General features: G+C 34.8%; 1 protein-coding gene across 1 annotated transcript; it reads left to right on the top strand.

The window, feature by feature from the left end:
- Positions 1 to 1817: 1817 nt before the first annotated feature.
- LOC135685825 (histone-binding protein RBBP7) lies at positions 1818 to 15975 on the top strand. Its single transcript, XM_065201904.2, has 17 exons — positions 1818 to 1972; positions 3476 to 3623; positions 5295 to 5345; positions 6494 to 6588; positions 7363 to 7438; positions 7940 to 8037; positions 8522 to 8576; positions 9089 to 9149; positions 10350 to 10385; positions 11016 to 11140; positions 11794 to 11857; positions 12395 to 12457; positions 12625 to 12702; positions 13517 to 13593; positions 13744 to 13801; positions 14941 to 15051; positions 15618 to 15975. Exons 1-17 carry the CDS (start codon positions 1948 to 1950, stop codon positions 15702 to 15704), a joined length of 1308 nt encoding a protein of 435 aa, XP_065057976.1. The 5' UTR covers positions 1818 to 1947; the 3' UTR covers positions 15705 to 15975.
- Positions 15976 to 16071: the final 96 nt, after the last annotated feature.

The following is a 16071-nucleotide window of genomic DNA, read 5'->3' as shown; positions in this document are numbered from 1 at the left end:
AGGTTTTCACGGTTCTATTGGCGATTGGAAGTTTGATCTCATCTTGAGTCAAGCCTAAGGGGCGTCGTGGTGTGGGGGCAGGGGGCACATGCCCCCTATCATCGACCATTTGGCAATTTGTCGGAAATTTCGTATCTGTTTTGCAAAAGACTATTTGAAGTTCATAGAAAAGCAAGAAAGTTCAAAGGAATTAATCAGTATAAGAGGGAAGATTTAAACAGAAAATGTTTTATCTAGAAAATGTATACTGTTCATCACAGATACTGATTACTTATGTTTATGATTATCCATTATTCGAAAACGGATGCTGGCTTTTCTCTGACCGACCAACTGAAATCAGTGAAAGTGATCCTGCAAAAGATACATATTGTTTACCACGTCTTTCTGCATTTAAAAAAACTGAGCATGTAAAAAACAAATACGATAGTTGCAATAAAATGATAATAATGATAATCAAAACTTCATATAACTTCATTCACATTCAATTACACTACAAAAACAAGCCTCTTTATTACATAGATAGCTTGCAATGAATGACAAAATAGATACAACTGTGATCCCTGCTCAACTGCTACGAGTGCGCCCAGTAAAATTCGTTCTTGCTGCATTAGTTTTCTTTTGCTCAGTCCCTCAAATATTTTGCTGCCCTGTCTGGATAGTGAACACGTCTTTCCATGATTCCCAGGCTTGACGAAGATTTTAGATAATCTAATTTTGAATCGATATGTTCCATTAATATTTCCGTCCCCTCGGAAATTGAAAGAAGTTATATTATGATATTTGTTATCTTGCGAGCCACAAAAATTCTCTTCCCGGGCCGGATACTGCCCCGCTGGCCGTAGGTTGCCCACGCCTGTCGTAGACTTTTGTAGACCTATACGTCAATAAGATGTTGAATAGTTCACCTTATATGAAACCAAAATGTAATGATATACAATATTTAGCTTCGTTATTTCAGAAAACTTTCTTAAGCCTTATAAGAAGATTATAAAATACAGCTACTTGATCAGTTACTGCAATTCAAGCATACAGAGGAATTATCAAAGAATATCATATGAAACGTGCGATTTCATGACGTAGCACTTTAGTAAGGAAATTGTTAGTACAGCTCTATTTTTCGTAGGATCTTTTCATTTCACCAGTAACGTGCTAGTCCTGTTGAATCGGAAATCTAAAAGATTGTCCAGAAACTTTAGAAAGTGCTGAATCTCTTTTATCTCATTTATTTTTTTTCTTTACAGTGGTGGTGTAGCTACGATGAACTAGGGACTCATATGAAATTTTCGGAAACCACGCCCTTTTTTATTACAGATGCATATCCCATTTCCAACAATATAGCGCATCAAAAAATTTATTCTCTGTTAATGGAGATAGCGAATAGAGATAAAAGAATATCATACCTCGAGCAAAAATATTTGACGTACCTCGAGCAAAAAATTAGTGACAGAATGTTCAATTTTAGAAGGCTGACAGTTTTTCAGGGGATGTTTTTCCAAACTTTTGTAGAGAACGAACTCAAATGCCAAAATTTTATAATGACACTTTAATAGCTTTTAGCGTAGAAAGTTTCTACACTCTAGCCCCCCCCCCCCAAAAAAGGCTCCAGCCCCCCCTCCTCAATAATTGTCAAACTGTAGTATATTTCCTGTATAACAGTGTAATAAACGAGAAGGAATACAATGGGCAGCCCCCAAATATGAATTTTGTTCCGACGGCACTGATTTTGCATATTTTTGGTTGCCTATCCATACAGACTTTTGACAGCCATGATTTGAAAAACTACTTGAAGTGATTTCGTGTTCCTAGGCGCAGAGGATGCCGGGATTCTGAGTTTAGCGCTTGCGCAAAATCGTCTTTTTGGCGCGCAAAGATCAAGGCCTTTATCGAGCACTTTCCTCGTGTCGATTTTAGTAGGAAAGAGAAAAACACAAGGTTTATCAAGAAGAGATGTCAGCAAACCCAAAGGAAGCAGGTATAAAGCACACACAATTATTCCTACGTTCAAATATTTTATCATTCTCTCATCTGATCTCATTGATTCATGTTTCCCCTGCGAAACAGTTTACAGCGAGGTAAAACAATAAAGGTATTCTGCATTCTTCAGCATTAGTTCTACAGGCCCAGTTCTTCAAGACACTGGCACCAGATTTTCTACCAAGCTATATTATGAAAATTCTTTAACTGAAATAAAAAACTCGGAAAAGATTACATCGTGTTGATGGAAACGGAGACTCGTCGTGTTTTTCGTAGCCATATGTATGTATTCCAAAAGAATATGTCTTTGAAATAATGAAATGAATACAAGCATATTAAGGTCACGAGCCAAAATATCAAGCCAAGTGGTGCTTGAATGAAAAAGAAAACAATTTACTTAATTTTCCAAAACCTAAGGCTTGCTTGTGATTTAAGGACCAATCTTTTCCTAACTATGGTTTTATTGTATAATTATATTTATTACTTTATTATTGTAAATACATTTTTATTCTAAGATATCTTTATACCTTTGAATTGTAAACCAGGCTGAAAACAAGCTTTGCTTAGTCCTGTTATTTACGTTAAAGATGTTTATACATACATACATACATTATTTTTAGTGGGAAAACTACCGTACAAAGAATTGTATTTAAGTCTCATTCAATTTTGAATATCTTACAACAAATACCCTTTATCAAAGCTGGCAAGCTTGCCAAATCATCAAAGCTGACAAATTAAAACTGTGTTTTTAATGATGAATGAAAGACTGAAATTTTGTTTCTAAGACACAGTGGGTCCTGCTGCTGTACTTAGCCACGATGTTGACAAAAATCACTGAAGTAGATTCATAAGTTTGTGCTTTCTCCCTGGTAAGGAAACTCGTATGGTTTATTTTGATGCAGAAAACATCAAATTAGTTCATAAACACCAGCAACAGCAAACATCAAAAGCCCTTTTTGGACCCAAAAATTTTTGTGATTTTTCTCAGATTGTTTACAATTTATATTTTAATTATGATGTAGTGATGAAGGTGCACAGCCTGTTCTTGCTAACTGGTAAACTCTGATCAGCTTTATACTTTCAATCACTTATAAATTTTAAACAAGTAGCTTACAGGTATCTGGGAGCTACCACTGTTAAACAACAAACATACAGTGTGTAACAACCAGGATTTCCCTCAATCTTCGGCTGTTAAGTCAAAACAAAAAAATATGCCCTGATCAATGACCTTCAAATATTTCTACTTATAGACAATACTGTCTTTGCCTTACATGGTAAGCTTTACACTGTGTTGTATCTGGTTTATTTGTTAACCCATGGTTAGGAATATCTTATGCGATTATTGCTTTTTATTCACTTTATACTTATATATCTATGGTCCTTGACCTATACTGTAAGAGAGTATATATCACTATATACCTAATGCTACTATATAAACCAAAAATTAGTTTCTTAAGATATTTTCTTCTTCTATATCTTTTTGTATTGATTTATTACATAGAACCTTTTGATGAGGCAGTAGAAGAGAGAATAATTAATGAAGAATACAAAATATGGAAAAAGAACACACCATTTTTATATGATCTGGTTATGACACATGCATTGGAATGGCCAAGCCTAACTGTTCAGTGGCTGCCAGATGTTACAAAGTATGTAAGACACCTTTTGTAAGACTATAAAATGTTTGCTTGGTTCAAAGTAGTTGACAGGACTATCTATATAGTGCATAATTGCTCCTTAAAGCGAATCTGTCTCCTTATTATCTATTACTCGAAAAGCCTTAAAAATATTGCAGGGATTTCTTTAATTCCTTGCTTCCTGAAAGTTGGTTATGATTTATGAATTTCACCTTCTATAAATGATATATACATGCATATATATAAGTATATATATCAGGCCTCTCCGTGAGCATTTTAGCGGGCGCGTGCTCAAACGCGCGCCTCGCCTTGCTAAGGCGCGCGTTCTACCAAAAAAATATATTTACGTTAAAGTAGACAGAAACGGCATGTTTTTGCATGTAAATACTTTGTATCTAGAAATATCTAAACAAACTACTTAATAGAGCACTTAAAGCAAAAAAAAGCACATTATTGTTGCAGTTCGTCAATGTCCAGCTCAAATTCCGATGAAGAATCGGAGTCAGAAAAAGTGGAAGAGTCGAAATTCGTTCCATTGACGTATGATTCAATTGCTTTCCTGGCACTTCCTTTACAATTGTCTTCCCATTCCTATCTTCGGTCTTTGATCCGCTAACTTCGTCCTTGCGATACTTGCGAAAGCAGATAGCTCTATGGCTTGGTCCTTTGAATTAATGGCCATTTAAAAAACTTATAACAATCAGGAATCACAATGACAGTTTATTGGTTATTGACCGGAAATATATTCAAGAGGTGTTTGATTTAACTTGGCAATAACAATTTCCTCGAAAAAGGGATTAAAAGAAGCAACCGTTTATTTAGATATCAATCGATTTCGAATCCGCAAGGCTCTTTGTATAATAATTGTTCAAAACCAAAACACAAGGAGCGCGATTTAAAGGGTTCTTATAAACCAGGCGCGTGATTTATTGCGCGTCTCGGCAACGATAGGAGCGTGCCAAGGCGCGCGCGCGTGATCGCGCGCCTTAAACGGAGAGGCCTGATATATATATAATAATAATAATGTAATAAATATAATAAAATAGAATATAGACTAGAAATGAGACATGTTCTCTGTTACTCCAAGTTTCGTGCTTGCGCACTCATCAGACAGACTATAATCGATTATAGATTATAGTCTGTCTGATGAGTGCGCAAGCACAAAACTCGGAGTAACAGAGAACATGTCTCATTTCTAGTCTATATTCTATTTTATTATATCTATTGCTCTGTGCTTTTGCACATCGAGCACTGTCACGTCAGAATAGACAACGCAATCTGGAATAAGTTTATATATATATTCTATAGCTCCTAACTCTTAAAGGTTTTTTTAAAATATTAAATAGATTCTCAATGAAAAACAACTTGTTTGATGTTTCGCTGTAAGCTCTACAGCTTTAAATTTGGAAGTTGCAACTTAGAATCATCGTGTACTACAGAACAATGTGTGAATATATAATATATATATGTTAATATTTATTCATCTGATAAGAATAGTTTGGATAATATGTTTTTGGATTTTTACTAACCACACAAAGCAGCAAAATACCAAACATAAATTTTGATGAATGCTTACTAAAAGCACAGATCAACCCTTTTGTGTTTCCAGGTCTCTGATACTTCATCTAATTTATTGTTATTTTTTTAGTCATATAATGATTCTCTGTATCTTTGTTTTGATAGACCAGAGGGAAAGGATTACACTGTTCACAGAGTAATTTTAGGAACCCATACGTAAGTTTTTGTTTATAAATTCTTTCTGCAGAAGCCATTTTGATCAATTTTACTACATCAATGTGAGAATGTAACTAGGAAAAAGCTGTTATAAGAAAACTATTTTGCAAAAATGCTACCTTTAAGACTTCAAAGCTTGACAATGAAACCTGATATCAATCTTTTGACAAGTTTTCTGCCCTCCTCCCTAACTCTTTTCTTGTAAGCCAGTGTTTTTCTTCATGGGGGATGGCGGATAAATATTGCAGGGGCAATAAAATGCTTGCCTGGGATGGGATGTTATGCCAAAAGAGAAACTTACGAATGATTGGGGACAAAAATCTGATATTGCACTTGCACGAAACATGAATCATTTGATTTTTCAAAAGACACTTCCTGGTCTGGAGTTTTCTTACTGTCAGTAGTTTTTACTGGGATTTACTCAGGGGTGTATTGTGGGTTTGTGCCCTGAATTCATCAACACAGTGGCTCTAATTGTCTTTTGTTGTTGATTTCAAAAGGTTCCAAAGTTTATTTCATTTGTTTAGACTATTTGCATTTTTGTCACAAATTCTAAGCTGAAAAGACAGCATAATTTTGAGACATAATGGCCTTTGTATACAAGTTTTAAGCAAGGATGGACACTTGGTCAAATATTGGGGCAAGCCTATTGTTTTGATAAGATGATGACACATTTTAGAACATTCTCACATTTGAAAGACTGTTGTCTTTCAAATTATTGGGGTTTACCACCCCCAGATGTCTGTCACTGGTTTTGAGAAAGCAAATGACAGGTTGCTCTAATGTCTTACCAAAGCTTTGTCTTAAGTGCTTGAGTGCTCAAAGCAGATTGCCTACACATAAACTGAGAAAAGACATTATTTATTTGAGTTTTCCTGAAAGCCTATTCAGGGTTAAGTAGCTTTGTAGGGAGGGGACTGATGTCCCTAAAAATGACTGTAAGGGGCTCAAGTACCCATGTGGTACTTAGCTTTGGGATTTCATAAAATGTGCTCTTTTATTGGAATTCCATGACCAGATTTTTTTTGATGACAAAGTTCTGAGTAGTTTTTTACAGGTACGACTATGAAGTCAAACCTATTCATTATCAAAATGGGTTTTTTAATTGTTATGCCTTCTATCTTCTTTTTGACTTGCCTTTTTTCTAGGTCTGATGAGCAGAATCATTTAGTAATAGCAAGTGTACAGCTTCCTAAAGATGAGACACAGTTTGATGCAAGCCATTATGATCATGAAAAAGCAGGTAAAATGATGAAAACTCAAGCCTTCAAAATTGTTTGTGATAAATAGGAGAAGGTCAGGGAATAAATGGGCGGATAGAAAGTTCCTAAATGATAAAAAACATGCTAGATGGCTTGCAGCAGGGTTTTCATATTCAGAATTCATGTGACCAAAAACTCATGTGATCAATTTTGGAGTGTTCACATGCTATGGAACACTCCCAGATAATGCATCAAACAAGTGCCGGTATGCTCATCTGCTATCCTGCACCCCTCCACTGAAAACTCTGAAACTCTAAGCAGAAGTCCTGAATATAAACAAAACATTGATTTTTAAAATACAAATGAAAGGGGTTTATAGGCACAACAGTATAAAATGAAAAAAAAGTTATATTGAAATGTTCTCACACTTTTTTGTTCTCTGTGTGCCTCCTTACGTTTTGACGAGCCTCATTGTTTACACCTTGCAATTCCTCAACAAGATAGACTTGAAAATCAAAAATAGCAAAGTCATGGGTAAAAAATAGATAACATATGTGGAAATAAGTATATTTATATGTAAAATGAATAAGTAGGGGGGTCGGGGGCTTTATTCTGGACTTAAGAGTATGCTATGAAAAGGTTTCCAATGGGGTTGCAAGGACCCATGAAACTTTTTTCATTTTCTTGGTTCAAGGATTTTGAGTCTAGCCATATTTTCTGTATATGGTGTATATCAGATTTATATATTTCAGTACTTAGATATTCCTTTTGATCAAGGATTCTTTTTCAGTATTTTTATTTGTTTTCATTGCAAGAATTTGGAGGTTTTGGAAGTGTTGGTGGAAAAATTGAAATCGATATAAAAATAAACCATGAAGGGGAAGTTAACAGGTAAATATTTTTTACAGTAAAAATAGCTCAGATCAATGAAGAATGATTCAAAATAGCCAAATATGATCATTTAAGATGAAAATGTTTAAACAACATACATATAACTTATATGTATGCTTATCACCACAATATACATGACTATAGGGTATAATTAAAATTCTTTGAGGGTCAAACAGTTTTTTCAAGCCAATTTTTGTCCATAGTAAATCATAGTCTGTGTCACTGGTGGACATTCTGGTAAAAAGGTGCTTTTTCAGTCGTCTCCTGCATAAGGCCTGTGGTCTCCCAAACCAGAACTCTGCCGACAGGGGTGTGGACATTTCAAGTTAAAATTTAGTAGCCTGGCAGCTGCCCTGTGTAACAATAAGCTGTCACCCCAGATAAAGGCCAACCATCCTGGGTGCGTGGGAGACCGAATTGCCCACCACCTGAGTGTGCTTTCTGAATTATGTTAGAAGAATTATTCTAAATTATGTAAATTTATTATATGTTTACTTTTAGAGCAAGACACATGCCACAGAACCCATGTGTTATAGCTACAAAAACACCTACTTCGGATGTTTTAATTTTTGACTATACAAAACACCCATCGAAACCAGGTAGGCAAATATTTGACTTATCATATCAATGTTCAAAATTTTATTCACAATCAACTTTTTTTAGGTAGATATGTAGATGTTTAAGTAAAATCTTTGAGTCTTAATTTGAAGAGTTCTTCTTAAGGTAGTTTTGCAGATGGTTAATGATGAGAACATTAGTCCATATGAACTGAAAATTATAAAGCTTTCCTTAAAAAATGGGACTGCTTTGATAAATAGCAGCATATAAAAATATCAGTCTGTTTAAGAGATGAATTTAAAGATAAATCTTCATCTTTTTGATGGCTGAAATATTTATGGATCTATCTTGTTGAACTATTGTTGCTTTAATTTAACATGATGTCATGGAACGGATATCTGAAACCACTGCAGAAGATTACCATGTCTACTTTTGGTATAGAAGGTGTCTTCTGTTCTTCTTTCATTGCCTTAATTATAAACTCATTGCAAATAGGCCTTCATATATGACTCAATGCAATTGTAGACCCGAATGCTGGATGTCAGCCAAATCTTCGACTCAAAGGGCATTCAAAGGAAGGGTAAGACAATCTATATAGCATTTGATATAGCGACTATAAAGCATTTGAAATGATCATTTTTAGGAAAGCCTTTGTAAAGCTACAAGAAGCTACAATTTTAGCATTGTCACATTCTAATAGGTCTTGCAAACGTTAAAAAGAGCCTTGTATGTCTATAAACATTTTTAAAGGTGAATAGAATCTCACTAAAGGTGGGTCTTGTTTCCTTAACACTTCCAAAACACATAAGATGTGATAATATGCACTTCCAAAACCCTTTTGTGACATAAGGCTTGTTCTGTAATGTAACAAAGCAAAAAACTAAAATTTGCTCATTTTCTTTGGCATTGCATTCAGATAGTTGTCTAGTGCACGAAAGCCCCTGAAACTCACATTTATATATGATTCAAAATCAGTCCGTATTAACTTGTTTATATTTTCCAGACTTTCTTCTAATTTGATTACCACTAGCTTCTATAAATTTGCTGTTATTCATATGTTCACACTATTTTTTCATGTTTTTTTTCTTTCAGCTATGGCTTATCTTGGAATCCAAACTTGTCAGGAAATTTACTAAGTGCATCAGATGATCATGTAATTACCATTTCAGACTTTCAGTTAACTCATTTGTTATAAGTTTTACACAGTTTTTTTGAGCAAGGCTCTTCAAGTCCAGTTTTATCTCTAAGTCAAGTTGCAGATTTGTTGTTTACAGCTATAACCAAAGTCCCACCAAAATTTCTGTCATTCTTTGAACACTTTTTAATGTTCCCTATTAGGGTGTAGGGTCCTTTAGCATCTTAATAGGGTGCTGGCAAGTCCTTAATATGTTGAGGTTTTGGAAGAAATGTGGTGAGTGGAAACGATCCCAAATAATAATAAAAAAACAGGGTGAATGCTATTCACTTTAAATTGAAAACAGAAGAAATTGAACAAGACGCTGGTTTCTTAAATTGAAGAAACGTTTTCATAATATAACCATACAAATATAATATTCAGTTCTCAATACTTTTCTCATTCTTTCTTTCTGTTTTTGTTGCACTTCTTTACCCTACAACGATCACCTTTATATATACACCTTGCAGTTTTTTAATACGCAAGTCTTGAAAATTACCAACTGTCGTTCTACAGAAAGGATATCATGAGTTGGAAGAAATTAAAAAAGGGGGGAGACCTTGAGATAAGTTTTGTCTCAGAAATTTAGATGGCTGACGGCAATGAATATTTAACTTAGATAGGCAACTCAGAATATTAGAAAACAAATGGCTGTTGCAGGCCTGGCTGTTTGAGGAGAGCCATAGCTCTTGATCTCCTCAATGCTGAAGAAGAGCTACAGATTGCTCTCTTAAATTGATCTAAAAGCAAACGGCTCGCCTTGAAGTCATTTTTCCTTTGTTTCTATTCATATTCATATAGATCTACAAGTAACTCGCCAGGAAAACGTCTTATGGCAAGGCCTGCTGTTCGGATTTTTCGTCTTGAATATGTCTAAACAAAGTTTCCCACCAATTGTATGACTTTCTGAACATAAAATACCAGAATTGGCACAGATAGGGTTTTTGTTTGTGTGTTCAGTTTTATGATAATGCTTGTTTTTTCATGTAAAATTCATTAAAACAGGTGAATTTTTCAGGGAAATGATCTTTTGTTAAGATTGAATTACAAGCAACTTTGCTAGGTCTAAAAAAGTTTTTCTCCAGGAAATATTTGATTTGTTAAATGATGACATTTATACCTTTAAAGGGGATGCACCCTAGATCCCTTGTATTGAATAAACCTCTCTCTGAATTTTAGACAATTTGTCTTTGGGACATCAATTCTGCACCAAAGGTAAGGACCACCTTTTTATTGTGTATTTTCCAAAAACTACTTAATGCATTTTCAATATTATTGTTGCATAGGAACCTACACTGGAGCTATTCAACATACAATAAAATACAATACAATACAATACAATACAATACAATACAATACAATACAAAGTAATACATGAAAAACATGAATATTATAAAAAGGGACCATGGACTAGCAAAGCAGCTCTTTAGGTGTTCATTAGAGTTTAGGTTTTGGTATTTTGCTGCTTTGTGTGGTTAGTAAGAATCCGAAAACGTATTGTCCAAATTATTCTTATTAAATGTATAAATATTAACATACATCATATATTCACGCTTTATTTTATAGTACATGACGGTTCTAAGTTGCAACTCCCAAGTTTAACGCTTAATGTTATCGTCAGACGACAGTGTAAAAATCTGCCTATATGGCACTGAGGGCATTGAGCACTTTATGACAGGCTGTTAAACTACAGTTTTAATTAAACATATGAAAATAAGTATAAATTATTCATAGAAGGTGAATTTCAGGTTGACGTGTTGTCTAAACACAGTGATATTGATTTTGAGAGGTTTTATTTTGTTTATTTTAGAAGAAAATTATTTAACCCAAGTTATGTTTTATCAGGATGCCAAAACGCTTGATGCAAGCAGAATTTTCACTGGACATTCAGCAGTTGTAGAAGACGTTTCTTGGCACTTACTACACGACAGCCTGTTTGGCTCAGTAGCTGATGATCATAAATTAATGATGTAATTTTAAGATTTTTACTTCATTTTCTTTGTAAATCCTTCTTACTGTCGTCTTCTACTTTAAAACTGGTATTTTTAGATACTTTGTTTGCTCTAAATAAGGGGTTCGGCTCACAATATTTCATTCTTGTATTATGTTAACTAAGTTTTTGGTACCGCAAAATTGAAGATGGCGGAAAGAGCATACTGAGGTACTTTTCGTCCGACACTCTTCAGAGTTTGAACAAAAGAACCAATGACAATGCGTCTTTCTTTCTCAAACGTTACTTTTGATCCACACTTTTCGATATATCTTTTCGGCTTACTTTCGATCATTCTCCAACGTCTTATCCTCAAATCATGAGTACTTCGTTTGCTTTTTTTTCCATCAATGGGAGCTCCCATTTCCTGAAGAGCTGGAGATCTAGCTTTGATTTACATAGGCTAAGAAAAGTCTTGTTTGTCAAGTGGAAACGCTTTTCCAATTCGTAGAGTTTATAACGTCTCGATGATTGTACGCACAGATTGCTACTGTCTCAAGGAACAAATTTTTTTGTTTACCGAGAGCCTCTTCTGAGTGATGAGATTTTAGAACTTCGTTAACTTTCCTTTGTTTGTAAATGCCTCTTAACCACTTTTCATTGTTTGAAGAGCTCGATACGTTTTTATTTCAGTTGGGACACAAGGCGAACTAGCAACAACAAACCCAGCCATACTGTGGAAGCTCATACTGCCGAGGTAAGGTTTTCGGTTGCAGTTTTCTCAAGAGTGTGTGTTATTCTAACCATGTTAACATTGCTGGGTCATCTGTTCATTCGCTATTTATTTATATATCAAGGAGAATAATTTATTTGATATCCTTAAAATATTTGCCATCTGCTCTCGATTTGTCAAGGGTTAGCAGTATTGTAAAGAAATATCATTGATTTATAAAAAGGAATGAAAAGTTGTTTGCAACTGTTAACGTGGGATGAACATTTTATGCATTCATCCTACTTCCTTCGCGTCCTATCCTAAAGCAGCGATAAATTTAAAGTCATGCTGCTGCGCAATCATTCTGTTTTTCATGACGTAGATAGAACATTATTCAATGAACGTGTATGTTTAAACGAGTATGTATTATCACAATAAGTATGGTTCAGTTAAATCATGTATTATTACAATAAATATTACGTAATTAAAGTTTTTTTATTCTTTTTAAAGTATGTAACTTTAAAGTGTGTTTGTTCCTAATGAAGCAAATACCTGCATAAATATTGTTTTTTTATTTTTCAGGTTAATTGCTTATCATTCAATCCGTATAGCGAGTTTATTTTGGCGACTGGTTCTGCTGATAAGGTAAAATCTTTCATATTTGTCCAGATAAGAAACATTTTAATTACCTTATTTCTTTAAAGCGCTCTAAACTTTAATTTCGCTTTAACTTTTAATACATCAACCGTTTCATTGTTGCTGATGTTGTTTTGCCTTTCAACACTAACGTCTGCTTATGAATTGCTTCACAGACCGTTGCCCTGTGGGATCTACGAAATCTAAAGTTAAAGCTTCATTCATTTGAGTCACACAAAGATGAGATATTCCAGGTATAATCTTGTCATTAATAAAACTTTTGTTTTCGCCGTGCGTATCGAGTTCATGGATAGCTCTGGATTCGTGTATTTGCTTGCTTTTACAGATCCAGGGACCGCGCACCAGTCTAAATGTGGGAGGGCTGAATAGGGCGTGACCGAAATTTTTTTGAGGCCAGGCCCTCTAGAACTCCGGAAAACGCCCCTTTTAGAAAATACTGGCTTATTTCTACTGGGGTTTCATAAACAATCTGGTCCAGAGAAGGCATGAATAGCTATAAAAAAATTTAATTAGCTTGGGGATAATAAACATCAAGAAAAACACCTAGAAAATGAACAAAAAGGGTTCCCAGCCAAGAAAACTGCTACTTCTTAGGAGTATACTATTCAATGTTGCGTTAGACCATGTAAGAGTAAACTTTCCATAAAGTTTTTTAACGTATTATCGCAAAAATGTGGAGTGGCTATAGCCCCTGCTAGCCCAATGGCTGCGCGGTGCCTGTACAGATCCGATGATGGACCTGACCACCTTTTAGAAAGAAACGATTTGGTTAGCAATCTTTCTGCGTGTGGACTAAATGAAAGTTCATTTAAAGACCAAAGGCCTATTTTGGTGTGATTATCTATAGGTTCAGCTCTTTATCTCAACCAATCTGATGTTTTATAACACGGGAATAAAGAAATTTATAGTTTAACCCATAATTTCAACCACCTATAACCAAAACAAGAATATACCAATTTTTTCCTACCGAATTAATTTATTTGGGAATGTATATATACAAAATGTATTTTATTATTAGCATGCCTTCATCAAGTTTTCATTTTTAAGGTTCAATGGTCTCCCCACAACGAAACGATTTTGGCTTCAAGTGGCACTGATAGAAGACTCCACGTTTGGGATTTAAGGTAGTTTATTCTATGAAATTTTTTACTCGTTATGTGTACACAAACATCACTGTCTTTATTAGTTTCAATTTAAAGTTGCGTCTTTTCAGAGAATTTCAGAAGAATGTTTTCATTCTATATCAGTGAAGTTCAATTTTTTTTATTTTGAAGCAAAATTGGGGAAGAGCAAAGCCCAGAGGATGCTGAAGATGGACCCCCAGAGCTTCTGGTATTACAAAATTTGTATTTATATTTTTTGGTGTTGAAAAGTTTCAAAAAATGGAATATGCTTGTTAGGGAGAAGAATTTCATCACTTGTAAACAGTTTTTGGGTCTAGAGTTTCGTTCGGGTATTTGCTGGGTAGAGGAACAAGTGAAAATTTTCAATTGTGTAAGGCAACCCTCCGTCCTAGAATCATAGAGCATGCGTAATAATGATTCCGTTCCATGCGCATGCTCTTTAACTCAAGACTTTATGTTGTTGGTTTCATAAATCTGGACTTTATTATTTGTAGTAATTAAAGAACTTTAGACCCAAAGACGTTGTTTACAAGTGATAAAATTTCGTGAATTCCAAAGTCTAATTCTTCTATGATGATAACCATCCTTGCGCACCCAGGTTGATGTATTTCAACAGTGCTGACAACCTAGGCCCTCTCGGGATCTGGTTAGATTTTCGAGAGTCTGAGAAGAATTAGAATAGATAAACGTATTACTATATCTGTATTTGTGTAGCATCACAGTAACTGCTTTGGATTTCTAAGCTTTGCAATTAACAGATCCGAACAGTATCTCAACATCAATTGCTTATTATATTATTATTTTGTCGCTGTTTCTATTCGACTTTAATACAACTGTTGAGAATCTCTGGCCGTAAGGTTCTTGCATCAAATGTTTCGGTTTTTATATTGGATTTGAATAGATTTTGAATCTTCTCTAAAAAGGGGGTTGCTCCCTCCTCGATTAGTTTGTCTACTGAGAGGGCCCCTCCTTAAGAAATTTCCTGCATGCAATTCTACTTTTGTTTCCTTACATCCTTGTTATTTTTTGTTATTGGTATTTATTTACACCTAATTAGCTTATTTGAAAATGTTTATATGTAGCGGAATTTTGAGGTTAATAACTGAAACTATTGGTCACTTTTTTATTGAAAATAGCAATAGAAAACTGGACATTACTTGACTAGCGGTCTGCTCCACTTAACTTGATCAAGTGACCGGTGTACAGTTAAATTTTGCGGGGCATTACTAACTTAGATTTCCATATGATGGGCGTTTTTTCGAGATCTCTACCATCATTGCACACTGTAAAGACGATAACTAAGTAAGATAAAGTAACGCTATACAGCTACATATCTTTCTTCTGCAGTTTATTCATGGAGGTCACACTGCCAAAATTTCTGATTTTGCATGGAATCCCAATGAGCCTTGGGTCCTTTGCAGTGTTTCTGAAGACAACATTATGCAAGTTTGGCAAATGGTGAATATAATTCTTATTTCTTCAACAGTCATGATATGAATATATGAGACTTCTAATGAACTACATTCTTTTTATCAGAGCAAGATAATTTTTGCCCATGTTCCAATTTTTTCGATATCTTGGGGCTCTTTTTTCCAAAAAATATTCTCTCTACTAGTTTTCCATCGGAGACCGATCATGTCCTTGCGTTGTTCTTTTTTTTCGGGAATCTTTATTCTTAATTCTTAGCTTTGTTTTTCCTATCTAAAGAAGAGTGTTAAAGCACGGGGATATCGTATGGAAAAGTTATATTTGTTGGCAGTTTTACTTATTGTTGGATTATTTATAAACTTTAACGGAAGTATGAATTTTTGAAGCATTGCTTGATTGATCAGAGGTTGCGTCCTTAGAGGATTATTTAAATCGCCATAAAGAAGGCTTACTCTTACCTTCAAATCGAATAACTGGCTCTTCTTTTTTGCGCATTTATTTAAAGTATCTCAGGAACTTGTGCAAGTGAAGTATAAAATTTAATGGTCTCTGATGCTGATTGTTAGGTCATTACTTATTTGTTAATCTATTTGCAGGCGGAGAACATTTACAATGACGAGGAGGCTGACACACCCGCATCAGAACTCGAACCCCCAGCCACATCTGCACAGTCCACAACTTGAGTCGGCCGCCAATTTCGGGACTTTTTCTTACCGGCGTTGCGAAATTAGGCCCTGTTCAGACGAGCAAACACGAACAAAACATTTGTCATGGTTTGCTTGTATGAAACTTTTAGAAAATACATTTATGGTTAAAGGGAGCTGCCAAGATTTCCTAGTCAATAAACACCATGTAAAGTATTGTTTACCTAAGTCTTCGTCAATAGTATTTTCTGTCTTGTTTGTTTTCATGTCTTTGTGCAAATTTATTAGAAAGCAAATTATGTAATCTAGAGTTGTTGGGTATATTTCATCTGGTAGTCTTTTGGCAGCGAAATCAGATACCTTCATGAAGTCGTAAAGTTGTTGATTTTAAAGCTTTTGACCCATA

Source organism: Rhopilema esculentum, chromosome 15, assembly GCF_057945365.1.
Source record: "Rhopilema esculentum isolate cy_ngs chromosome 15, ASM5794536v1, whole genome shotgun sequence".
NCBI classification, from domain to species: Eukaryota; Metazoa; Cnidaria; class Scyphozoa; order Rhizostomeae; family Rhizostomatidae; genus Rhopilema; species Rhopilema esculentum.
Note: the sequence above shows the minus strand (reverse complement) of the source record. Positions and strands in the feature narration are given on the sequence as shown.